Source organism: Octopus bimaculoides, chromosome 1 (assembly GCF_001194135.2).
Source record: "Octopus bimaculoides isolate UCB-OBI-ISO-001 chromosome 1, ASM119413v2, whole genome shotgun sequence".
Lineage (NCBI taxonomy): Eukaryota > Metazoa > Mollusca > Cephalopoda > Octopoda > Octopodidae > Octopus > Octopus bimaculoides.
This window is the reverse complement of record NC_068981.1, coordinates 98047791-98074281: the sequence shown is the minus strand read 5'-3', so window position 1 is coordinate 98074281 and position 26491 is coordinate 98047791. Positions and strand designations below refer to the sequence as shown.

General features: G+C 36.8%; 1 protein-coding gene across 1 annotated transcript in view; it reads left to right on the top strand.

Annotated features, from left to right (window-relative positions):
• LOC106882607 (signal peptide peptidase-like 3) overlaps positions 1–26491 on the top strand; it is a 344505-nt gene that overhangs the window by 219171 nt on the left and 98843 nt on the right. The window contains exons 5-6 of the mRNA XM_052966894.1: positions 3916–3993; positions 19288–19370. Of these exons, the coding sequence (XP_052822854.1) occupies positions 3916–3993; positions 19288–19370 (161 nt within the window). The remainder of the gene's footprint in view (positions 1–3915; positions 3994–19287; positions 19371–26491) is intronic.

Here is a 26491-nt window from a genome sequence, read left to right as displayed (position 1 = left end):
GGGGGGGGGGGGGGAGCTGCACGGTGGGACTAAACCTAAGGCCACATGGTTGAAAAGTTTGCTTCCTGCCTACACAGTCATGTCTGCACCTATATGGGGTTGGGGTCAGTTCAATTTTTTTCTGTCTAACCTCTTTCTTTCCCTCTCTCTTTCTGCTGATTGTTTTCAACCACCACCAGTACTACCACCGGATCTTTCTGATTTGGTGGGCGCCACTTTTTATTTAGTTTTAATTTAGTGTGTTTTCTACCGAAACACTTTAAAACTTCGTATACTTGTATATTTTGTCTTATAGAACAGAGAAAAATGTTTATACTCGAAGTTATTTCATGTTAAAAGTTGTCGTATTTCGGTAATTTCAGCCAACCACTGATGTCTATTGAGGTGAAAACAATTACCGCTGTGGAATGTAAACAAAACGTTCTAGCGGTGTAATGGAATTTTTTTCCTTGAATAAATTAGTGCCGTTGTTTGTCAACAATTATCGGGCGGTATTGTTATTTATGACATCGTTTGTGTGTTTGTACTGGTTTTAGCTTTAGGGTTTTAGGGTTAGAGTATTTTTGCCAAATACTATCAACACCTTTGACTTCGCCACCTTCCCCTCACCACCATCACCACTCTTTCACATCCCTTACTATCACCGTCATGCTTGACTGCCTCAGCTACCACCACCACCACCGCCATCCTCACCATCGCCTCCGCCTCTATCACAACTACAGCTCTTACTATTACTGTCACCCCCATCTCAACTGCCAATCTACCACTACCTTCACCTTCCCTATGCCTGCTATTACCCAGCAAGAGGAGTAGAAGTGTCATTAAATAGTGAGGGGGGGGGGAGCAAAGTGTGACACTGACACACAAAAGTTTGGTTTGGCATTTAGTATTATAGATTATATTTATGCCATATGGCCTTGTATTATATATAATGTGCTATGCATGTGCTCCTAATATTTTCTGAAGGCATACAATTTTGAGCAAAGCGTTAACAATTTGATTACTATAAAAGTATGAACCTTCACTTCACTATCAACAAAGGTGTTTTTATTAGCGAGATTTTGAAGAACAATAAATTTTCTACATGCAAAACATGTTTTGAATCTGACCTCACAGATTCATAATGTAGGAGAATATAACAAATAAAACATATCAAACTAGAAAATTTTTTTTTTTTTCATAGGTTATCTTTTTTTTCCTACCTAATTTATCAAGGTTGAAAATGGATTAGCTGAAACTGTTTCATGCTTGACAATTAAGTTAAGCAGCTCTCCATTGGATTAAGCCAGATTAAATTTTAATTCTATTGTCTCAATAAATTAAGCTAATGTTATCCTTTCCAAGAAGCACATTGGAGGATTTAGAATTGTTGTAACTTACAGAGCTGTGTGTATAGCAGAGTGAATAGTTGTGCTCAACATTTTTCTCCACTTGCAGTTTTACATTTTCCTAAAAAAATTATTACAAGCACAGAATTTGTTTGTATGTATGTATGTATGTATATGTGTGTGTGGAGGAGGAAGGTCATCATCATCTTATCTTTGTCTTCTATGTTAAATGATGATGATGATGACACCCCATTCATACACCATACACACACACACACACACACACACACACACACTCAAAAACTGAGATATCTGGTAAATTCCTGTACTCTAGAACGGGTTTTCAAACTATGGTCCGCGGACCACAGGGGGTCTGCAAGGACAAGACAGGGGGTCCATAGACAGCAAATACTTTTTATGGGCAATTTGATTTTATATATGTTTTTAAATCGAAATCTTTTAATTGACAATAACCCTATTTGTTAAATACTGTTAAATAAATAAATGTAAAAATATGTTATTTTAAGCAAATATTTATGTATAAATTTCATAAGCGTTTATAAGGGGGTCCCTAAGGTAAAGCCTGAAATATAAAGGGGTCCGCAAGTCAAAAAGTTTAAAAATCCCTGCTCTAGAAGACCTGTCCACCACAACAGAATTGAGATCCTAAAACCAAGATGCCACATAAAAAGCACCGAGTGCATTCTTTAAAGTGGTTGGCATCAGGAAGGGCATCTAGCAGTAGAAACCAAGCCAAAACAGACTATGGAATTGGTGCAGCCCCTCATGCTAGCATGGAAAATGGACATGAAATGTTGATAATGATATGTGTGGGTGTGTGTATGAATATGCACACACACATGCACACACATACATATTTGTCTCAACGTCTCATGATGGTTCTTAGATGATCTTCATTGTCATAAAGCATTGATGTTTGTTATCAATCTTCCATGTAAACATCTCACTATGTCTAGTAAGTAAAAATGTCTGGCCATGGGGCAAATATTCCCTTGCTTGGAAACAGATGAGTGAAGATGATAGGAAGGGCCTCAGCAAATTGTATCGAATTCATGCAAGCATGGAAAAGTGGACGTTAAATGATGATGGTGATTACTACTACTGCTGCTGATGATGAAAAGCTAGCTAGACCACCTTGTAGAAATGATGTACATCACATGATATTTAGTTATATATCAATCCCTCTTCTTGGCCAGTATTTATTTTATTGCCCTTTCTGAATGTTAAAAAATAAAGTTGACCTTGGCAGAATTTAAATTCAGAACAAAGGATTATAACTTAATACCACAAAGTGTTTTGTCTAGTATTCTAACAATTCTACCAGTTCATCCACTGTTTGAAGCTCAGGTTTACAAGGCAGTAGAAACTGCATGTTGTGATATTTATTACTTTTCGAAAAGTGCCTGTTGTGTAAAAGAAGGGAAACAGCCAGTCATAAATTAAAACTGAGCTGAGAACTCAGCTTTGTGGGAGCTTACCCTTTGTAGTACAGTACATGTCTCCATGTAGAGGCGCAATGGCCCAGTGGTTAGGGCAGCAGACTCGCGATCATAGGATCGCAGTTTCGATTCCCAGACCGGGCATTGTGAGTGTTTATTGAGCGAAAACACCTAAAGCTCCACAAGGCTCCGGCAGGGGATGGTGGCGAACCCTGCTGTACTCTTCTACCACAACTTTCTCTCACTCTTTTTTCCTGTTTCTGTTGTACCTGTATTTCAAAGGGCCAGCCTTGTCACACTGAATATCCCCGAGAACTATGTTAAGGGGACACGTGTCTGTGGCTTGCTCAGCCACTTGCACGTTAATTTCACGAGAAGGCTGTTCCGTTGATTGGATCGACTGGAACTCTCGACGTCGTATGCGACGGAGTGCCAACAACAACAACATGTCTCCATATACAAACATAACACTATTAGTGGGAATAGACTGGGATAGAATGAGATCCATTGCTGATTACAACTAGAAACAAGCAGGAGTAGTAGTTGAGATAGTAGTTGTAGTGGTAGTAGTAGTGGTGATGGTAACAGTAGTTGAATGAGAAAGAGATACTTTGACTGCATAACTGAAAGCTGATAACAGTTTCACATAAGTTTGTTGTTGTTATTGTTGCTACAGTCAATGTCTTGTATCAAAGAATTGTTAATAATAATAATAATAATAATAATAATAATAATAATAGAGGATGATCCTTGGCTTACCCTCCATGCAGGCAGTGCAAAAGATTGACTTAACTGGTACATCACATGTATTGAAAAGAGCGTTGTCACTGAATTTTCATCCTTTTTTCCCTTCATTTTCCTTGTTTCCTTTTTTTCCTTCTGTCTTTTTTTGCTCTGTCTCTCTTCCTCCTTTTTTTTTTTGTATCACATGATTTTGTAAATGAACAATCTAGTATCTTTATTTTAATGAACTACCAATGTATACAGTGAGTTTCTTTGCCCTAGGTGTCTGGAAGATGGTCAGCAAGAAATGGAAACAAAATTGAAAGACAATAATAATAATAATAATAATAATAATAATAATAATAATAATAATACATGGAATATCTGGGGGTTTTTTTTTTCAGAGCCATCTCAGTGGTAGATTCCTCCAGGTTGTCAACATTTGTGATCTCAATACTCCTGATTGTCTATGGTAGCTTCAGGTAAGTTACATTTTATTTAAATTCAAGAATTTCCAAATAATGAGAACTGTATATGTTTAAACAACATGTGTCATAGTACAAACAGTACTATGGTACAAACAGACACGTGTCAATATGCAAAATAGAACATATGTTTGTTTATTTATGAGATGTAAAGCTATTGTAGTGGCTCAAGGGCCTTGAATTTTGTGCAAGGCACTTAGTAAAATTTTGATAAGAGCCATGTACTTATGTAGCTTTGCAGCTAATCAAAAGATATAATTAACCCTTTAGCATTTAAATCTGCCGTATAGGAACTTGTCACCAAAGAAAAGCACACAAAAAAAGAAGAAAAACCAGTAGCGCTGGTAGAGAGCTCCTTCAAATACAGTTGCTATATGTGTGTCTGCCACTCCCATGTGGGCCTCTACATCCACAGCAGATGCTGCACCACCATCAACACCACAATTTTTTTGATGCAGATCCATGGTCTCCCGAGACTTGACGGATGCCTACTAATACTACTACTACTACTACTACTACTACTACTACTGAAAGATGCCTACTACTACTACTACCACTACTACTACTACTACTACTACTACTACTACTACTACTACTACTGCTGCTGCTGCTGCTGCTACTACTACTATTACTACTACTACTACTACTTCTTCTTCTACTAACCAACATCTACTTGTTTTATGTTCAAACTAGCCAGATCTGGCCTTTCACACCAATCCTACAGTGTCATTCTAAAAATAAACAGTTACATAAAAATCTTAAAGCTTGAAGACAATGCATGACTAATTCAAAACTATGTGAATAACTAAGCATTACATTTCAGAGATTAGTGTAAATGCTAAAGAGTTAAGCATATATGTATGTGTGTTTGTGTGTTTTAACCTTATAAATACACTTTAGAGTATAAATGTTTACAGTTACATTTAATACGTTTGTGTACATTCAACCATGGAAAGACCTTTGTTGTGGATACTGTCTTTGGAGGACAATGTGTGTGGAGATATGCCACTGTGTTATGAATGATGACATTGGACTATAGAACATGTGCTGTGGCAACATGCTTCATTGGTTATGGACACCAAACGTGAATTTTTTTTGCTCAATCTTAAGCTGCTGTAAGTTTGATAGCGGCCTCATTTTGCTGATAACTTGTAGTATATTCCCCAATTTCCATTTTACAGCAACACTGCTTTAAGACTGTGTTAAACAATGTGTATGTTGTTGGCATCCAGAAGAATTTATAAACACTGAGAGAATGTGAAATAATTTTTTCTTTGAATGGTAGATCTTGAAGCAGATAAAGCTATGAACAATGGCATGTAAATATCAGGTTAAAAATCCCTTTGGATTGAAAATGTTATGGTCTGACTGTGGGATATGGATCCACATCTCTTTTAAATGTGATAAGTATTGAGCAGACTTTGAATTTTTTTTCCAAATGGTTTTTTTAAGTCCAATATTTACTTGCTATTGTTTATAACTTTATCTGCTTCAAGATCCACCATTCCCTCACAAAAAATAATTACATGTTGTATAGTTTGGTTTATTGAAGTAATATTCCTTGTGACTAGGCCTGTTTCCATAGAAGGACACAAAGGATACGGCTTGCATAGCAATGACATTTATTTACAGCTATCATGTGAAGTCAAGGCTAGGAGACAGTGACTAACACACACACAATAACACACACATGCACCCCCCCCACACACACACACAATGAGCTTCTTTCAGTTCCTGTCAACTAAATTGACTCATAAGGATTTGGTTGGCCCAGGGCTGTAGCAGAAGACACTTGCCCAAAGAGCCATGCAGTGGGATTGAATCCAACACTATGTTGTTGGGAAGCAAGCTCCTTACCATACAGCCAATGATGGTGTTTGTTGTACAGGCCCTATTTGACCCTTGCTGAACAGACCAATGATCATAGGCATTCTAATTATGACCCTCCTGGTTTTTTGCAGGCATAACATACCTTGAGCAACACTGTCTTGTGTATTCTTTTTTTAAGATATAAATTTAAGGGAGATTTGATTGCTATTTCTACAACCTTTAGCTACCTTATAAAGACTCCATAAAATATCCACTGCTAGAGTACATTAATTTGATGAAACTAGACTCAAATGGATTTCCTTAATCATGTATTTAAGTACATGTGTATGTTCTTATGTTTCAGTTAGATGGAATTATAACTACAAATAAGGAAATAACACTAATGTTTTTGATATACAATAACTTAACAGACAAATTAGATAATGTAATTCTGCACAGATTGGATAATGTAACTCTAGATTCCAAATTTAAAAAATACAATAAAAAGCATATGTTCACAGCAAGAATGTCATTGATCTTAGATCTTGTTATGCCAATAGTAAATGACTGGGTACTTGACTCAATGGATCAGAAATAGATATGATGGGATCAAATGAATTGGTAAAATGCAATATAAATTTTTTCTGTAAACTGAAAGCAAGTTAAGTGAGAGTGTGTTACTCCTGCTTACTATTTCTGTCTACATGGCCAGTGCTGGTCAGAAAACTTAGCTTGTTTACTCCTAGGGCAGTCCTGATTGAATAGATCTAGGATCAATAACATTCTTGCTGTGGCCATATGCTTTTTCCTTTTTTCCTTTTTTTAAAATTCTGAATCTAGAATTACATTATCCAATTTGTCTGTTAGTTATTGTATCTAAAAAATTAGTATCGTTTCCTTATCTGTAGTAATAATTTCATCTAATTGATACATAAGAACATACACATGTACTTAAATACTTGATTAAGGAAATCTATTTGAGTCTAGTTTCATTTTAGTGTACTCTAGCTGTGAATATTTTATCTTGAGCTCATTAAATGTAATTATATGAGTAAGGTTCCTGCTGTGACCATACACTTAGTTTTCTTTCTTTACCTAGATACAGTATATCTGAATTAAAAAATTAATTCAGATATACTGCATCTAGAATTACTTTATCCAGTTACTTTATTATTTATTTATTTAAAATGTTAGTGTGTGTGTGTTTCAGAGTATTTGGGTACTTTTTCTAGCAAGTTAAGTGACTGCATAGAGGCTCTTTTATTGGCTTGTTAGCTGCAAACTGATGACCATATATATGCAGCCAGTGACCACATACATGCAGCCAGTGACCACATACATGCAGCCAGTGACCACATAAATGCAGCTAGTGACTGTGGTAGTTCAGATTGTGGTAGTCTAGTTAGTGTTTTCTCTTTGTTCCTTCTTATTGAAAGTGTCCATGTAAAGACTCAGTAGTAGTTTTATTCTCTCCTCTGTTTAGAACTGTAATCATCTGGAGACAGTTCAGTTAACCATTCTATTATTTAGCAAATTATATGATGCACAGTTCTCTCATCTACATAACTATATGCAACTATATACACCCTCATAGATCCATTAGGTAACTTTTTAATGAAGCTAATAATTTACTATTTCAGTGTCCTCCACTCAAACCAATTGCATCTGTCCAGAGGGTTGCTATTTGTCTGAAATTGAAACAAAAAGTTGCGCATGTCTTTGACTATTCACCTTTCATTTGCTCTCCAGCCAGTTTGTCATTGTTTCAGTTGTTAATGTTAAGCCATCAACTCTGCTCCATGCTGTTCTAAAGAATGTCAGCAGTCCAACTGCTAGCGAAACAGAAATATATTAATGTTTCTAAGAACCAATATATTTGGTTTCCTTATCAGTTATTTTCAATCAGTATTGCTGGAGAGTCTCATGTGTATCTAGCCAGCTGCAAATGTAACTCAGTCTGGAAATTTTAAGCCCTGATCTCTATAACACCTCTTCTGTTGTTTATTCTGTATGTGTGTGTGTGTGTGTGTGTGTGTGTGTGTGTGTAAGGAGAAAGAGAGAGAGAGAGAAAATGGGTGGGAGGCATGATATTTCTTAGTCGTGTGAAGAGACTATTGTGATAGCTATGCATTCAGATTCTGAACAATGCTGTAAATGTAGATGAAGTGAGTACTTGAGGTGGTGATAAGTGTGACTGAGTGGTACCAGCATGGTTGATGATGTTAGTGTGATTGTTGTTGTTGTTTTTCCTAGTGGTGGTGGTGGTGGATGGAAGTAAAACAGAACTTAGGTATACTTTGATGCTTGTCGGATAAGAATATAGGGATGAAAGCTTTGGTTTAAACTGGGTCTATTTCCGATACTTTGGTATATTGTGTTTCCGATGGTTAGAGAGAAGGTGATGTGTAGTGGTGGTGAGCATAGTAAATGGTGGTACTGGTGACTGGTAAAGCCTTATATTTTCTATTTCTCTTATTTTTCTTTCTTTTTCACCTTTATTACTACTACATCCACCACTGCCACTACAACAACAGTTATCACAATGTCTGCCACACCACAAATAGTTCCATCCTTAAATAGTACTTATATATATCACTAATTACAGTGTTTCCCAATGTATAAAATGCACTCCTGCATAAAATGCACCCCTATTTTATTAGGATATTGTGGAAACAGCAAATTTAATGTTTCATCACATACTTATTGAAAGATATTTTGATGTAATTTCATAACGGAAAACATATTCTGTGCATGTAGGTGGGTAGGGTGCTAAAAAGTCCCCAGCTTCGAGGGTATCACAAAGGACCTGGTTGGAGGTCCAACCTTCCAAGTTCTTTTACAGGGCTTAGAAAAAAAAACTAAAGGACCGCTGCAATAAGTGTGAGAATCTTAGAAGGGGATATGTTGAATAAAATCATAACTAATCCTCCTGTATTTTCTTTTACCCAAAGTCAGGATCTTTTCAGTAACCCCTCATATATATATATACAATACTGTGACAGTATACTACAAGAATGTATGAAACTATAAATTTATTACAAACAAACTTTATTATGGGAGTACTATATTTTGACTTCATCTTTTTTCTGTTAAACAGTATAGTTGTTTATATTTTGGTCGAAAAAATTGTTTGTTACATGATGTAAAGTCATATTTCTAGTGATGTTTTTTGTGTGACTGTGATCAGTCACCAAGGTGCATGCCACCACTGTAGTTTTGTTGTCATCCACTCATAGCAAGTAGCTGACAAGTGGATGGAAGTTTAATATTCCTCTCATCTTTTTAGGAGAACTTTTCACTTAAGATAATTAAAAATATTAAACGTAGCTGTGTGGTAAGAAATTTGATTCCCAACCACATGGTTCCAAGTTCAGTCCTATTGCATGGCACCTTGGTCAGGTGTCTTTTATCATAGCCTCAGGCCAATCAAAGCATTGTGAATGGATTTGGTTGATGGAAACTGAAAAAAGCTCATCATGTATCTATCTGTGTGTTTGTGTCCATCCCCTGGTGGGGACAACCAATGTTGATGTGTTTATGTCCCCATAACTTAGCAGTTTAACAAAAGAGACTGATAGAATAAATATTAGGCTTAAAAAATAGTCCTGGGGTCAATTTGTTTGACTAACACTCTTCAAGGCAGTACCTCAACATTGCTGCAGTCAAATGACTGAAACAAATAAAAGATTAAAGATAAAAGGTGTGGCTGTGTGGTAATAAGTTTGCTTCCCAGCCATGTAGTTCCGGGTTCAATCCCATTGTGCGACACTTTGGGCAAGTGTCTTCTGTTATAGCCTCAGGCCTACTAAAGCCTTGTGAGTGGATTTGGCAAATGGAAACTAAAAGAAGCCTGTTGTGTATATCTGTATGTGTGTATGTGTCTGTCCTCCAGCACTATTTGACAACCAGTGTTGGTGTGTTTACATCCCCATAACTTAGCTGTTTGGTGAAAGTGACTGATGGGAGAAGTACCTGGCTTAAAAAAATTTAAAAACCGCTGGGATCGATTCATTTGACTAAAGTTCATGAATGCAGTGCCCCAGCATGGCCACAATCTAATGACTGGTACAAATAAAAGATAAAAGAGAAGTGACATAGTCATTAACCCTTCAGCATTTAAACAGGCCATATCTGGTCCAAATATTCTACCTGTTTTGTGTTCAAACTGGTGAGATCCAGCCTCTTACACCTATGCTGCAATATCATTCAAAACATAAACAATTACATCCTCAAAATCTCAGACATAATACAGGATTAATTTTATAAAATGTAAATATATAAATATTATAATTGACAAAGTAATCTGAATGCTAAAGAGTTAAATAATGCAAGGCATATATCAGGTATGGGTTATGTATGCTGAAGAAGGCAATGTAATATGATATGACTTCCCCTCTTAACTGCTTATGTACCAAAAGAAATTTTTCGTAAGTTGGTGTTAAAGGTCTTTGACAATTTGGCTTGTTACAATATTATATTATTCGTAGCAATTATTGTGCCTAGGGACTTATGCTCATTCAGATCCCTAGCCTGTGGTGTCTTCTCTCATCTGTTGTTGTTGTTGTTACTCCATCGCTTACGATGACGAGGGTTCCAGTTGATCCGATCAACGGAACAGCCTGTTCGTGAAATTAATGTGCAAGTGGCTGAGCACTCCACAGACACGTGTACCCTTAACGTAGTTCTCGGGGATATTCAGCGTGACACAGTGTGACAAGGCTGACCCTTTGAATTACAGGCACAACAGAAACAGGAAGTAAGAGTGAGAGAAAGTTGTGGTGGAAGAGTACAGCAGGGTTCACCACCATCCCCTGCCGGAGCCTCGTGGAGCTTTAGGTGTTTTCGCTCAATAAACACTCACAACGCCCGGTCTGGGAATCGAAACTGCGATCCTATGACCGCGAGACTGCTGCCCTGACCACTGGGCCATTGTGTCGCCACACTCTTATCTGTATCATGGCTGCATTAGACACAGGACAAATGATATGTCTTGAATACTGATAAATATAGTAATCTAGTCAGCTTAGCTCTGGTGCCAGGCCCCAAGGTCACCCACTGCCCCATTATAAGGACACTCTATAGACTAGCTTGAGAATCTGCAAGAGAAACCTGAAGACATGGGAATAGAGCTTAGTGTAGAAGTTATTGCTACCAAGGCATCTCTGATGTTTTGTGCCTGCAGAGAAGAAACATGTAGTGGTACATGTGATACATTCTCATTTGTCTGATTTTAAGGTAAGTGCCTGTTTGTTGCATACATTTTTATCTGACATTATAAATATTCTCAAGATGGCAACCTGGCAGAATCGTATATCAGACAAAATACTTAATGGCATTTCTTCTCTTTCAACTCCTTACATTCTGAGTTCAAATTTCTTTGATGTTGACCTTGTTTTTCATCCTTTCAGGATTGATAAAATAAATACGAGTTGAACACTGGGGTCAATGTAATTGACTTGTCCCACCCACTAAAATTACTGACCATGCGCCAAAATTTGAAACCATTATCTGTTTCTTAGATTTCTCCCTTCACCCCCTACCCCAGTCCTCTATTTAATGTTTCCGAATGAAAGTTGCTTCCCCAAGAAGCACAATGATATTGTAGCACTTCATTATAGTCAATCCTTTGCCAACATAGAAGGGTGGGATGTGAGAATGGGTTGGAGCAATATAATAAAATTCCTTCACTCGCACTTTTTTGGCAAATGATCTGATCAGTAATAGTATTTTAGAATTTAAAAAATTGCATTGTGATAGTCATATTAGCCATCAAGACATTATCTTTGCTGTTATAGTCACCATGGTTGTTGTTGTTGTTGTTGTTGTTGTTGTTTAGCCATAGGGTAGCTCTGATCCAGTAGATCAATAATAATCAAAAGTGCTCCATTTATGAACATCACACTCTTTGTTATCATACATATTGCATGGTTGTTAGTTAGCACTCCGTCGATTACGACGTCGAGGGTTCCAGTTGATCCCATCAACGGAACAGCCTGCTTGTGAAATTAACGTGCAAGTGGCTGAGCACTCCACAGACACGTGTACCCTTAACATAGTTCTCGGGGATATTCAGCATGACACAGTGTGACAAGGCTGACCCTTTGAATTACAGGTATAACAGAAACAGGAAGTATGAGTGAGAGAAAGTTGTGGTGAAAGAGTACAGCAGGGTTCGCCACCATCCCCTGCCGGAGCCTCATGAAGCTTTAGGTGTTTTCGCTCAATAAATACTCACAATGCCCGGTCTAGGAATCGAAACCATGATCCTATGACCGCGAGTCTGCTGCCCTAACCACTGGGCCATTGCGCCTCCACATATTGCATGGAAGACTACACTATTTAATGCGTCCTTCCTTTATTTTACTAAGACAAGATGTGTGATTTGAAGGAAATCAAGTGGCTATTTCTAATAAGTTGAGCAATCACATAAAGACTATCTCATATAGGTTTACTTCTGTTTTATTATCATTTTTTCCCTCCGACTTTTTATGTTCTGAGTTCAAATTCCACCCATGCAAATTTTGCCTTTCGTCCTTTTGGGGTCAATGTAATAAAACACCAGCCAAACACTGGGGTTGATGTAATCAGCTTGACTGTCCTCTCAAAAATTGCTGTGTTGTGCCAAAATTAGAAAGAATTACATTGTTGTTGTTGTTGCTGTTCAATAGTTTCGGGTAAATTTCTACTGCATCCTACTTGGTGTACTTCTGCATTCCTGAGGTGTACAACTTTGTGTGTTTTTGTTTTTGTTATGGGTTTTGGTTTGAGTCTTTTATTGTACTTGTTTTTGTATTGTGTGTTGTATGAGTAATGCTAGTTGTGTTCTTCTGTTGGGTATCCATCCTATAGAGTGCATGTTGTGGAGGTTGTTTATTTTATTAGCTGCTTATTGTAAAGAGTGTGTCTTGTATGGGTAGATTATTTTATTTGGGTTGTACTGTTGAATTGATAGTGTCTTGTGTAGGATGTAGGCTTTTCCTCGTAGGGTTAGTTTTTGGATAGTGTGTAATGTTGTGGATCCAGGTATGGCTTCTATGTTTTTCTTTATACATTTTTTTGTCATATTCAATACTCCAATTATTACAGGGAATCGTATTTGTGACTTTACGATTGTGGGTCGAATGCCCCTAACCACTGAGCCACACACCTTCACTCTCTTAAACATAGAGAAAAGGAGTGAAGCAAGAGAGACAGAAAAAGAAATCCTCAGTCATTTACAGTGACAATTAGACTGAAATATGATCGATCTTTTCTAGCTTCTTTATACTTTTAACAATGAAGAAGAGGGAAAGAGATTGGGGCTGATGCAGATTCGCACCTCTCCTTGAAAAATGCATTTAAAAAAAAAATTTTTTTTTCGGATTCCTATGTTTCAGATGTCAGAGATTACAAATATGCAAAAAAAAGATCTTTTTAATTTCACCCCTAAATTAAAATTTTTGATTTTGTTTTTGCCTACTCATAATCTCCGACATCTAAAACGTAGGAATCCCAAAAACTTTTTTGAAGAAAATGCATTTTTCAAGGAGAGATGTGAAACTGCATTAGCTCAATGGCGTTTAGTAATGAATGAATAGAAGGAAAGTCTTTTAGATGTTTACATTTTTTTCTGGGAGTTATAGAACGATTGACTGTTAGTTCTCTCTTCTTTCTCCCAACCCTGGTACTTATTCGCTTTCCTTCATAGTTCTTCATGTCTTTTAGTGGTGGGGGGAGACCATGTTTTTTTTTTTTTTCAGGCTCATTTAACATTCTCTCTACAAACTACCTTTTTTTTTTTCAAACAAAAACTAATACAACTTTCAAACAGAATATAGCTGTGAAAAAGAGTCCAGAAAAAATGGTAATACCCTCTTACTTAATGAGTGGGAGAGAAAAGTTACCAACAGGTGGTGGTTTCTTCTTCTTCTCCTCCTCCTCCTCTTCCTCCTCTTCCTCCTTCTCCTTCTTCAGTGTGTTGGAATATATGCTTTAGTATTTCCTTTCACCCTTTTCATTCATTTTCAACTCCATCTTTCATTCATTCAGGGTTAGTAAATAAAAGTATTAGTCAAGTACTGGGTTCAATGGTATTCACTAATCCCTCCTCTTAAAATTGCTGGCCTTGTGCTAAATTTTGAAACCATTATTATTAAGGTAGCAAGCTGGCAGAGTTGTTTGCACACCCGGCAAAATGATTAGGGGCATTTCATCTGTCTCTATGTTCTGAGTTCAAATTCTGTCATGGTCAACTTGGCCTTTCATACTTTTGAGGTTAATAAAATAAGTACCAGTTGAGCACTGGGATTGATGTGATTAATTTAACCTTCCCCTGAAATTGCTGGCCTTGTGCAAAAATTTAAAATCATCATCATTATTATTATTATTATTATTAAGGCAATGAGCTGGTAGAATCTTTATCATGCCAAGCAAAATGCTTAGCGCATTTCTTCCATTTTTACATTCTAGGTTCAAATTCTGCCATGGTCAATTTTGCTTTACATGCCTTTCAGGGTCAATAAAATATGTACCAGTCAAACACTGAGGAATTGCTGGCTTTGTACCAAAATTTGAAATTATCATTATTTATTATTATTATTAATATTATTCTTATTATATATATAATTGAGGAAGTCTTCATGTGTCTATGGCCTGGTCATTGCTATCCCACTTCACTGTATCTTATGTATTGAAAATAAATGCTAAACTAATGATGACGATTATAGAATTTAAGTACCCACTAGAGTGCACAGTTTGGCATTGATAGAGATTAACAGTCTACAAGCTGATGCACCAGTTATAACTATCTAACTCTGCTGTCTACTTTTTATAAAGAGCACAGCCATTATCATGTTTTATCACCTTCTGCAAACTTAATCAGAGAGGAACCAGTGTAGGGAAGTGCAAAAAGGGAGGGTGGGGGGTATATTCTTTTTTTTCCCCATTCTTCCCTCAACATAGCATTGGAGTCAAGGGAAACAAACAAAAAAATTTACTTTCTACACTGGTGGGGTGGGGAGAGAAGAGGAATCTTTACCATTTTTATTTTTCTCCTCTGCCTGTTGCCACCAATCTGCCATATGTACATACATACATACATAGATACATATATATATTTCTATCCTTTCAGTTACTCTTACCCTCCTATTTCATTGCCTTTACATGAACTTGTGTGTGTCATTTGCTCAGTGAACACACACACACACACACGCACACACACACATACACACACAGAGAGGTGTATCCATAAATATACTTGTGTGTGTGTGTTTATTAACATACACACACACACACACACAGAATATATATATATAGAGTGCATGTGTATATATATATGTGTCTGTATATGCATGTGTGTGTAAAGAGAGCAGTAACCTACTCCCCCCACCCCACAGTTTGTAGTAATACTGCTTCATATTTTAGAGATTTTTTTTTGTTATATTAGTTTCTGTGTGTGTGTGTCTCTGTATATGGGCATACACACATGACTATAAACAAATACACACAGAGGCATGTACACACTTATTTGCCAGCATGCATATGTCTCATTTTCTCTCCATGTTCTTTTTTCATTCATGCTGTTTCGTTTTCCATTTCCATCATTCTCCTCCAGACTCTCCATTTGTTTCTTTATTTCTATCTCACCCTATTTCTGTCCCTCTCTCTCTCTTTCTCTCTCTCTCTCTCTCTCTCTCTCTCTCTCTCTCTCTATCCTCTCATGCCCCTCTCTCTGGGAAACTTTCTGCAACGACTCTTGTGAAAGATTATTATATATAAAATTTGATTATTATATATAATCAAATTTTAAATATTTGTCTTCCTTTAGTGGACAGTTATTACAAGGGAGATAATCATTTCTTCATAATATTTGGTGGGATTAGAATCCTTAATTTGAAATTAAGGAATTATAAGGTAAAAGGTGCACAGAATTCATCTATTTAATTTTTTTTTTTTTTTTTATCTATTATAAAGTTCTTAAAATTTTATGTCAGTAGTAATCATGTATTGCCCTATTTCATTCTTTTTTAGAATTTGCCAGCATGATATGATTTCTTATAGATTGAAAGTAATTACAATGTGGAAGAAATTCATGAAACATGCTTTTCTTTTTTATTTTTCCTTCTTCATAGAGCTTTAGTAGTTTGGTAATCAAGGGAAGAGAAAGAGAGAGAGAGAGAGAGAGAGAGAGAGAAATTCCTTAGTGTCTTACTGGTTAACTGCTTTCAAGGGATTGTACTTTGTGAATGTGTCTTAAAGTGATCAATGATTTCAGTTGAATTTTAGGTAGCCAGAAACGGTATGAAGCACATCATGTGTGCGCATGTGTGTGTGTGTGTTTCATTTTCACTGATTTTAGGCACCAAAGGATGGAAACAATAACATGAAGAAAACTGAAAAGTTAGTGCTCTTTGAATGAAATAGCTTATGATATATTTTCTGTACTGAATTACAAATACTCTCTTGTCACTGTTGCTATTAGAAATGCAGTGAATGAAAGTAAGATTGGTTCCTTGGAAACTTGTAACCAATAACACTGTTGTTCACCATTTGTGATATAGAATTGATGAATTAAAGTTGATAAGTGCCCCCCCCCTCCATGATAGCTGTAAATGAGCATTACCATCATGCAAGTACTGTCTTTAATTTCCAAACTTTTGTGAAAACATGTTTGGCTAGGAGGAAATTGAAAACAGAAGAGGGTTCGCAACAGGTAGGTCATTTAATCATAAAACATGTCTTGATGAATTACATCCACTGCATGCAGGCAAGGAAAAGTGGCTGTTATGATGATGATGTTGAAGTCATCCTGGTGCAAGCAGACATATGATGTGCCATCTTGGTTTTCTTTTGGCCCTCTCTGTTCTCTTCTATAGAGCTGAAATGAAGCCCCTCTCTGAGATTCTGGCAAAGAGGATTGACGGCTTTAATAGCAGAGATCTGAAAACTATCAAGAGCATCAGATGGTACCATTATGTGTCCAACAAAGAACTGTGTGCATGCACACATTGGCCCACATCCTCCCTTCTCATAGCTATCCATCGCATGCACTGGTATGGCCATGTCCTCTATCTTCCACTAGATCATCCTACCAGGGCTTTACTCTCATTTGGTGTAGTAGTTGTGGATTGGAAGAAGCCCCATGGTAGGCCCCACACCAGATGACCAGACATGATTGGGGAAGATCTCCAAAGGCTTAACATCACCTTGGAGGATGCAGAGGAGCTGGCACAGGACTGCCAATGATGGAGAGCACTGGTGGACCTGTTCGACTTTACATATGATGACATCTCAGAGACAACTAACCTGGGCTGACCCCAGTCCCATCAAGCAAGAGCATGAAGCAAGAAAGCAAGCAAGGTGTATCTATGACTACCTTTTCCAATATGCAGTAAGATGTAGTTTGAGGTAGATTTGACTGCTATTTTAGGTACGTTGAGCTCCTTATATTTGTCATTTGTAATTCATAGTGACCAGGGTTCCTACATAGGTTGTCTTCCCAGTGGCTTTCTCAATCTTGTCAACTCTAGGCTGGTCTCCTGATTATTGATGCAAGTTAGCTAGCTTACACAGAAAGTAGATATTCAGAGAAAGAGAAGAAAGAGTGGTAGAGTGATAAATTGTGTATAGGTGTGGCTGTGTGATTAAGAAACCGGCTTCCCAACTGTGTGGTTTTGAGTTCAGTCTTAATGCATGTCCCTTGGTCAAGTCTTTTACTATAGCCTTGGGCTGACCAAAGTTTTGTGAATGGATTTATGACATGCAAACTGAAAGAAGCCTGTTATATATGTGTGTTTGTGTGTACACTTGTTTTGACATTTACATGATGGCTATAAATGAGCATCACTATGATTTAAGTGATACTGTTTGCTTCTAATCTTCTGCAAAAAAACATGTATGTTACCTTGTTTGGAAATGGGTGAGGATTGGTGACAAGAAAGGCATCTGACTGTTATATCCGATTATTATTATATCAGCTTTGAATGATATTCAAAGCTGATATCTTCAATTGTTTTTAAAGTAATGAGATTTTGTACAATTTATGAAATAAAAGATTATTATAACAATTTAATAATTGCCTGCAATTAACTAATATGTCAACAAAACATACATGCTTGATAAAAGAAATGAATTACTCAATAAGTATTTGAATAATGGTTTCAAATTTTGGTACCAGGCCAGCAGTTCTGTAGTGAGGGTTTAGTTAATTATATCAACCTCAGTACTTGTCTGGTACTTTATTTTATTGACCCTGAAAGGATGAAAGGCAAAGTTGACTTCAGTTGAATTTGAATTCAGAATATAATTGGTTGGAAGAAGTACTGCAAGGCATTTTTGGGGCATGCCAATGATGCTGCCAGCTTGCTGCCTTAAGCACTTGAATAATGGAATTCTTTTTTACTGGTTGCAGCTAATTGGCTGTGTCCATTATTGAGCACTACATTGAGAAAGAGTTTCAAGTTACCACTTTTTTATTTTCAATTAATTTTCTCATAAGAAACATAAGAATGTCTAAGTCTTGAAATAAATATAAAGTATTTCAGATTGGGATAGTTTCTCATCCTCCCCAATACCAAAGTATATCTGTTTATTAAATATTCCATCTATTTAGTGACCCAGTTAGGAGTGACATTCATAAAATTCTTTCTCTCAATGTGCTAATGACTATCAGTCATTTGATCTTATTTATCTTTGTCTAAGATGCAAATGACATTATTCTGTGTGAACAGTAGCACACAAAGTTACAACAGCAAATTGGCAGAATCACCAAAACATTGGATAGTATTTTGTTCTGACTCTTTGCAATCTGAGTTCAAATCCCACCAAGGTCAACCTTGCCTTTTGTCCTTTCAGAGTTGATATGAAGTACCAAATAGGAGGTAGTGGATTTGTAGAACTGTTAGAGGGTAGGGCAACTTATTCCAGCTCTTTGCATTCTGGTAGCAACACCTGTGACGCCACTGGTGTGCCAAACTGTATCTGCTCATGTCAGCAGCCTTTGATCTGGAGGCTAGTTCTCTCCGCTTCTTCTGCAACACGACATAACTTATCCTGTACAGGTTGCTGCTTGTGGGAGAGAAGACTGATGTCGTCTGCGTAGTCCAAGTCTTCCAACTGTTTATTGAAGATCTGGATCATGCATTGTTTATTTTAGAATGACATTGTAAGGTAAGTGTGAGAGGTTGGATCTGATAAATTTGAACATAAAGCAGATAGAGAATTTGGGCCAGATAAGGCCTGCTTAAATGCTAAAGAGTTAAACTGGTCATATCTTGTTCAAATATTCTACCTGTTTTATGTTCAAACTTGCCAAATCTAGCCTTTCTCACCACTCAGTCTGAATATAAACAATCACATCATTGAAATCGCAAAGCTATGATATAATGCATGATTAATTTGAAACATGAATTAATATGCATTACATTTGACAGTAATCTGGACGATAAAGGGTTAATTTATCATATTGGTTTTTTTCACGTTGTTGTTCTACTTTCTCATTTTCAGGTCATTGAATCTGGAGCAGGAAAATCGAGAAAAAGAGAAGGATAAAACAAATTACAATGGTTTTTCTGGAGAAAATGATGGAAGTAGGTGTATTTTGCTGTTTATTTTGCTTTCAGTGAATGTATTTATTGTACATGCAAATACACATGCACTCATATTTCAATACATAGATACACATACTCACTCTCACACATATAGATACTCCCAAGAAAAGGCATACATATGCAAGCTCACAGATACTCACACATGCATATATACAAGCAAACACATACGTGTGTATGTAAATGTGTATGTGTGTACCTATTTCCTTCTGTTTGTTGTTTGTGTGTGTTTGCATGGGTCTACATAGGTTCATGTTTGCATACATGTATGTGTATATGCGTGTGCATGCATATGTGTTTGTGTATTTGTATGTGTGTTTCCATGGTGACACTGAACAAATTAGTGTAGTTTGTGACTTAGTTAAATGTATTCTTTCACTTTCATCTCTCAAATGTATATTAATAGCCCTTACAAGAGCAACTAGAACTGATGGGGGTTACCCTATAGTCAGTCTTAGCATGAGCAATGTGTACCAGACTGTTCTTTAATTTTGTGTTTTTCCAGTTCAGTTTGTAAATGTTGTTAAACTTAATTAGATTAATAGATTATCTGACTTTAGTTAAAACCATAAATTGTATGTTGGCTTGCAATTTATTTCAAGTGTGTAGTAATTCAACAAAGACTAAGTGTATATAATGATGCAATAGAGAATGGTTGATGCTATGATCTGATTAAGATTATGTGTGTATAATGATCCAACAGCTACTAGATGTGTGTACATTGAGCCTATAGAGACCTGGTGTATAAAAAGTTATCCACATGAGGTGTGTGTGAATAGTTATCCACTAGAGATTAGGTGTGTGTGTGTGTGTGTGTGTGTGTGTAATGATCCTGTAAAGGCCAGGTGTTTGCATGCAGTGATCCAAGAAGGACTAGTTTGTATAGTATCCAGTAAAGAGCAAGTATGATTTATTAGAGACTACATGCATGTATAATTAACCAACAGTGACAAAGTGCATGTTATAATCTAGTGGATACCAGGTGTGTGTGGTGTCAAATAGATATCGAATGTATGTTAGTATTCAAGTAGATATCAGGTGTGCATTGTGATCAAGTAGATATCATGTGTGCATGATGATCAAGTAGATACAAGTGAGTCTTGTGATGAAGTAGATATCATAGTGATCAAATTGATATTAGGTCTGTGTAATGTTCATGTAGATATCAAGTGTATGTAAGGATCAAGTAGTGTGTGTGTGTGTGTAGTGATCAATAGATATCAGATGTGTGGTGTGGTAGAGACCAGCATGTACAGTGGCTGTTTCTAATAGCAACAATGTCAAAAATTTGAACACTTGCCACAGCACATCATTGCTCACATTTAGCTTTTATGATTTCTAACAAGTACAGGCCTAACTTCAATGAAAATTTGGATTTTTTTTTTTAATCAATCAGGTAGGGAACATAATACCTGTAACGGGTTACATACCCATGTTTTAGAAGTGAAGGGACATACACTGCATATGCCGGTGTATAAGATGTGCTTCTTATATTCTTAAATGTAACAAAAAAAAAAAGAATGCCATATGTCTAATGTGATTGTATCATTGATGGGATACCGAGTATATGATGGAAGATACTGAGTATATGATACAAAATATACTTGTATAGTAGAGATGTATCTTATGCAGGAGTGTATCTTATATGCTGGCAAATATGATACTACATTTATTCACTTGTCATTTCCAAAGATGATAAAAAGTAAACCATAATAATAATGATGAGTAACCTATGGGAATTCTATGTTTTATAAATGTACTTGCTTTGATGCATAAATTTATAAATCATAAAAAATATTGTTTTATTATGCTGACGATTTTTGATTGTCTTCAACTTGTTCCATTGCTAATGTTGTTTAAATTGTAACACTCATACACATCATGACAAATAATAATATTATAGATGGTGGTGTTGATGGTGTTGCTGTCATTGTCACTTATGAAACATTTTTGTAAAGCAGAATTTGTGGGGTCAGTTGGCTTATCAGACAGGTATCATCCCCTGGATGGGGGGATAGCCTGAACAGTGATTCACAGTATTCTTTGGAATACAAAGCAACTGATGAATGAAAGCATCAAAGAAAGAGAAATTTGTTGTACTGGCACCCTCTTGATAATGTGAGGAATAATTGAGGTGGTAGTGGTGTTGTTGTTGAGAGGGAGCAACAGTCAAACCAGATTTCAGAGGCCTGGGTGTGTATTAAGCACAGGTATGGGCCATGTGCATCTGCCTTTCTACTTGGCTGTTCCTGAATGTATCAACATTGATTCAGGAAGTGGCAGGCAAACTTCAACACAGCTGTTCTACATATCAACTATCATCATCATCACCACCATCTTCACCACGACCACCACCTCCATCATCACCACCACCTCCATCATCACTACCACCACTGCCACCACCACCATCATCATCAGTGTTGGTGATATTTCAAAGATTAAGTTAAAGATAATTTAAGAAGACGGAAAGACATTCAGTGAGGATAAAAAAATTAAAAAATTGATGTTATAATGAGGTTTAATAGCTAATAATATTTTCTGCTTTTAGTCTTGTATTGAAATAAGCTACTCTCAATTGTTAGTGTAGATTTGCATTGATAACTGTCTGTGTTGATCCAAACAATTTCAATAGCTCTCAGCATTGTTTTAACATTTCAAAAAGGAGAACAAGTTTAAACTTGTACAGAGAAATTGCCTTAAACTATGACTCATATTGGTCATGTAACAGTAGTAATGTTTCGGTTGATGTTATGTAACTGAACATCTAGTAAATTCATTGTGGATAATTACATTGCGGTAAATATATCACCTGTGATTTCATTGCAAGCTAATTATATTGCATGCCAAAAACATTGTCAGTAAATTCATCGTCATACTTTTTATCAGTGCAATAAATTACATCACTAGACATTTTTGTTTTTAAAGTTTTTATTTGCATGCTAAATATATTTAAAGGTTTTATTTGTGCTCTAAATACGTTTCATTAATAATGAGAAAATAAAATTCAAATACAAGAAAAAAAGCGACAAGAAAAAGCAAATCAGAGTTGCTTTTAAAAACAGCGTCACAAAATACAAATGGATCCAGTAAAATAACACAATTATAAATTAGAGGAAAAAACATTTTAAAAAGCCAAATAATGAGCACTGCTTGCTTACTTTAGCTCATTGCTCCCAATTGAGCCTTGGCCATCAGTGACTTTTCTTCACTGTTCTTGACTCTAGACTGTCTTTTCCACTTCTCCCTCATTGGATTCTTGCTTCTCCTCCCGGGGCTTGTTGGTTTTGAATCTTCATTGATGCGTCTGTAACTTTGCTTTTTTTGTAAGTAGGGTGTTGGCCCTAAGCAAACCTGTCTTTACATCTGGAAAGAAGTGGTTCACATGAGGTAGTATCAAAAGGTTCCCGGACTAGTTATGTTTAATAGAAAATAACTTATTTACCTAAGTGTTTATATCATCTCCTTCAAAATTGTCACCTTGTGCAGCAATATACTGGATCCAGCATTCCTGCCACATTTGGAATCTTGCTTGGAAGTCATTTTCTGTAAGCAAGTTGAGGGCTTTCTGCGATTTGCTCTGGATCTTGACAATGGTGTTAAAATGGCAACCTTTGAGCTGCATTTTTATCTTGGGGAAGAGATGGAAGGTGGTGACTAGGGCAGGTATGGAAGTGAGATCATGTTGGTTTTGGCAAGAAACTCATGAGTGACGAGAGCTTGGTGACAGGGTGCATTGTCATTGTGAAGAATCCACTTCTTTGTGCTCCACAAATGCTGCCGTTGAATGTCCTCCCTCAAATGTTTCAAAATGTCGTAGTAGGACTCTTGATTGATGGCCTGGCCCTCGGGGATGAATTCTTGATGCACAATACCACATTTCCAGGAGTGATGCTCATGACAGGTCTTGCAGATTATCCATCTTCTTTGAAAAGTCGCTCATCTTCCACTTTTGAAGCACCCGTGCCACTTGAAACATTGCGTACAACCCATTGCTTCATTACTGTAAGCTTGCCAAATCATGCTCAATGTCTCTGTGGCAGACTTCCCAAGTTTAATGTGAAATTTCACATTGGCTCTTTGTTCCTGTCCATGATAAAATTGCAGACTACAGCATACAGATGATCACAAAAACACAAATTTCACAACTTGCAAAGTAAACACAGTGATGTCACTCAGCACACAGTCTCATGAGGGTCACTGCTAGCTATCACTGTGCATGCAACCATGTGCTGTCATCTGTTGATATGCTACAGAACTAGTCTGGGAACTTTTTGATACCGCCTTGTATTAGTCTGGCCTCTATCGTTTGACTGGTCTAGCATGGGAGACCCTACCAGAAGCTTGTGGTCTACCAGTATAACTCAGAGTCATTGAGGCAACGAAGCCACCACATCACAACGAAGACTGAAACTAGAGGTGGAAAAACATAATGGGCAATGCCTTTTAAATAATCAATGTTTTGTTTTTTTGATATTCACTGACAGTATATTGAATTCTCAATGCACTACCTATATATATCATTTTGTGGTGCGACATTTCTGTTCCAGTAATATTTTGTTTGATTTATCACTTCATTTCTTGATTGTTCTTTCTTGTGGTTTTTAAAAATTTCTCGATTGTAGGATGGAAATTTTTTTGTTAATTTCTTTTTTATTGTTAATGAAAATGTAAAGTATCTGCTCTGTGAATATAACTTTTTAATTAATATCTAGTGATATATTTGGCATGAAGATGAACTTATCAATGATATATTGGCTCATAATATAATTGCCTTGTTGTGAAACTGTCAGTTGATGAAGATACAAGTAATGTATTTACCATACTGTAATTAACAGTAATGAATTTATCATGATGAATTAGGTGTGAACCCATGTAGCAGTTGCATTGTGGTTGCTGTCTGAAGCCATGTTGCTGTGAGTGATGCCATGTAATAGCATTGTTATGGTTGATATCAAGTAGCCATGTTGTTGTTGTTGATGTCTATAGAAATGGTATCATAGCTTATGTAATCTATTGCAGACATGGCTGTGTGGAGCTCATTTTACAACCACATGGCTTTGGGTTCAGTTCCACTGTACAACACCTTGGGCAAGTATCTTCTACTATAGCCCCAGATTGTGAGTGAATTGGGTGGATGGAAACTGTATGCAAGCCTCTGTGTGTGTGTGTGTGTGTGTGTGCGTCACTGCCAGGGGTCATAACAGGGCACTTGCATGTGGTTGCTCCATTTGCTAAAAGTAGCACCTGTATTTCCTTCTACTACTAAAAAATGGAAGGTCATGACTAGAAAGTCTTTGAACATAGGTCTGCTCTGTTCATACTGATCTGGAATTCAATAACAGCAGCTGTTGTGATACATGAACCATACCACTGTTTTGTTGCTCAGCAAATGGTTATGGGGATAGGGGAAATTTTTTTAAACATTTAAACTGGCCATATATGGCGCATTTTACCCAGTTTATGTTCGAACCAACCAAATCCTGCCTCTGACACTTACCCTACAATGTCAGTCTAAAACATAAATAATCAGCTCATTGAATTCTTGAAGCTACAAAAAATGCATCATCATCATCACCATCATCTTTTAATGTCTGTTTTCCATGTTGGTATGGGTTTGATGGTTTGATGCCAAGCTCTTCAGTCTGTTTCAGCATAGTTTCTACAGCTGGATGCCCTTCTTAACACCAAACACCTTACAGGGTACTTTTTACTTAGCACCCACAGCAATGAGGTTACCAAATAATATACAAGACATGACTCCTTGGCTGAGGTGGTAGAGGAATAGTATTGAGGAAGGTGGCTTTGTGCCTGATGAGAGGTTAGAGAAATGGGAATATATAAGGATTAAATTTGATAGAGTAATCTGAATGCTAAAGAGTTAAACCAATCCCATCCTTTGGGAATTTAAACATATATTAACAATGAAATGATCACCTAGATTATAGTTGTAACTGTGATGCTGCATTATTGATGATTTTAGAGCAGTGAATGACAGAATTAGTAAAACAGCAAACTTAAGTACTTGTGGTATTTAGTTACTTATTCCCCTTTACATTTTGAGCTCAAACCATGCTGAGATCAACTTTGCCTTTCATCATTCAAGAATCAATAAAATAAGCACCATTTAAATATGAGTTAATCTGATTAATATATTCCCACCACCCCTAGAATGTGCCCTTGTGCTCATTTTACAATTCATTGTTTATAATATTATGACAAGCATTCATCATCATCGTCATTTAACATCCGCTTTTCATGCTAGCATGGGTTGGACGATTTGACTGAGGACTGGTGGACCAGGTGGCTGCACCAGGCTCCAATCTGATTTGGCAGAGTTTCTACAGCTGGATGCCCTTCCTAACGCCAACCACTCCGAGAGTGTAGTGGGTGCTTTTATGTGCCACCGGCACGAAGACCAGTCAGGCGGTACTGGCAATGGCCACGCTCGAAATGGTGTATTTTACATGCCACCTGCACAGGAGCCAGTCCAGCGGTACTGGCAATGATCTCACTCGAATGTCTTTTCACGTGCCACTGGCACAAGTGCCAGGAAGGCAACGTTGGTAACGATCACGCTCAAATAGTGCTATTTACGTGCCACCGGCATGGAAGCCAGACTGCTGGTGCTCTGGCAACGATCATATATTTTTATCAATATTTAGCAGAAGCAACAGAGTGACTCAAGGTCCGAGAGTTTTGTGTTTTAGCACCTATCAAATTTATCAAAAAGTTTGGTAAGTGCTGAACACACAAGACTCTCGGACCTTGAGTCACTTTGTTGCTTCTGCTAAATATTAATAATAATATACATATACTCATATTCTGAGTTCTATTTTTCCTGTTTGCATCACTATATATATATATAAGTAAGATCCAAGGACCAAGGTGTGTGAAGTTAGTAAGCTTTGAGCAATCTGTAGAAGGTATAAAAAACAACTTTCAGGAACAATAGTGGTTTATCGATGTAGAAGGTTGTAAACTTTTCCCATATCAAAGTTCAATAAACTGAAAAAAATTATTTTATAGTTTACGGTTAGCAGCTAACCATGAATAATAAAAAATATATATATATATATATATATATATATATATATATATATATA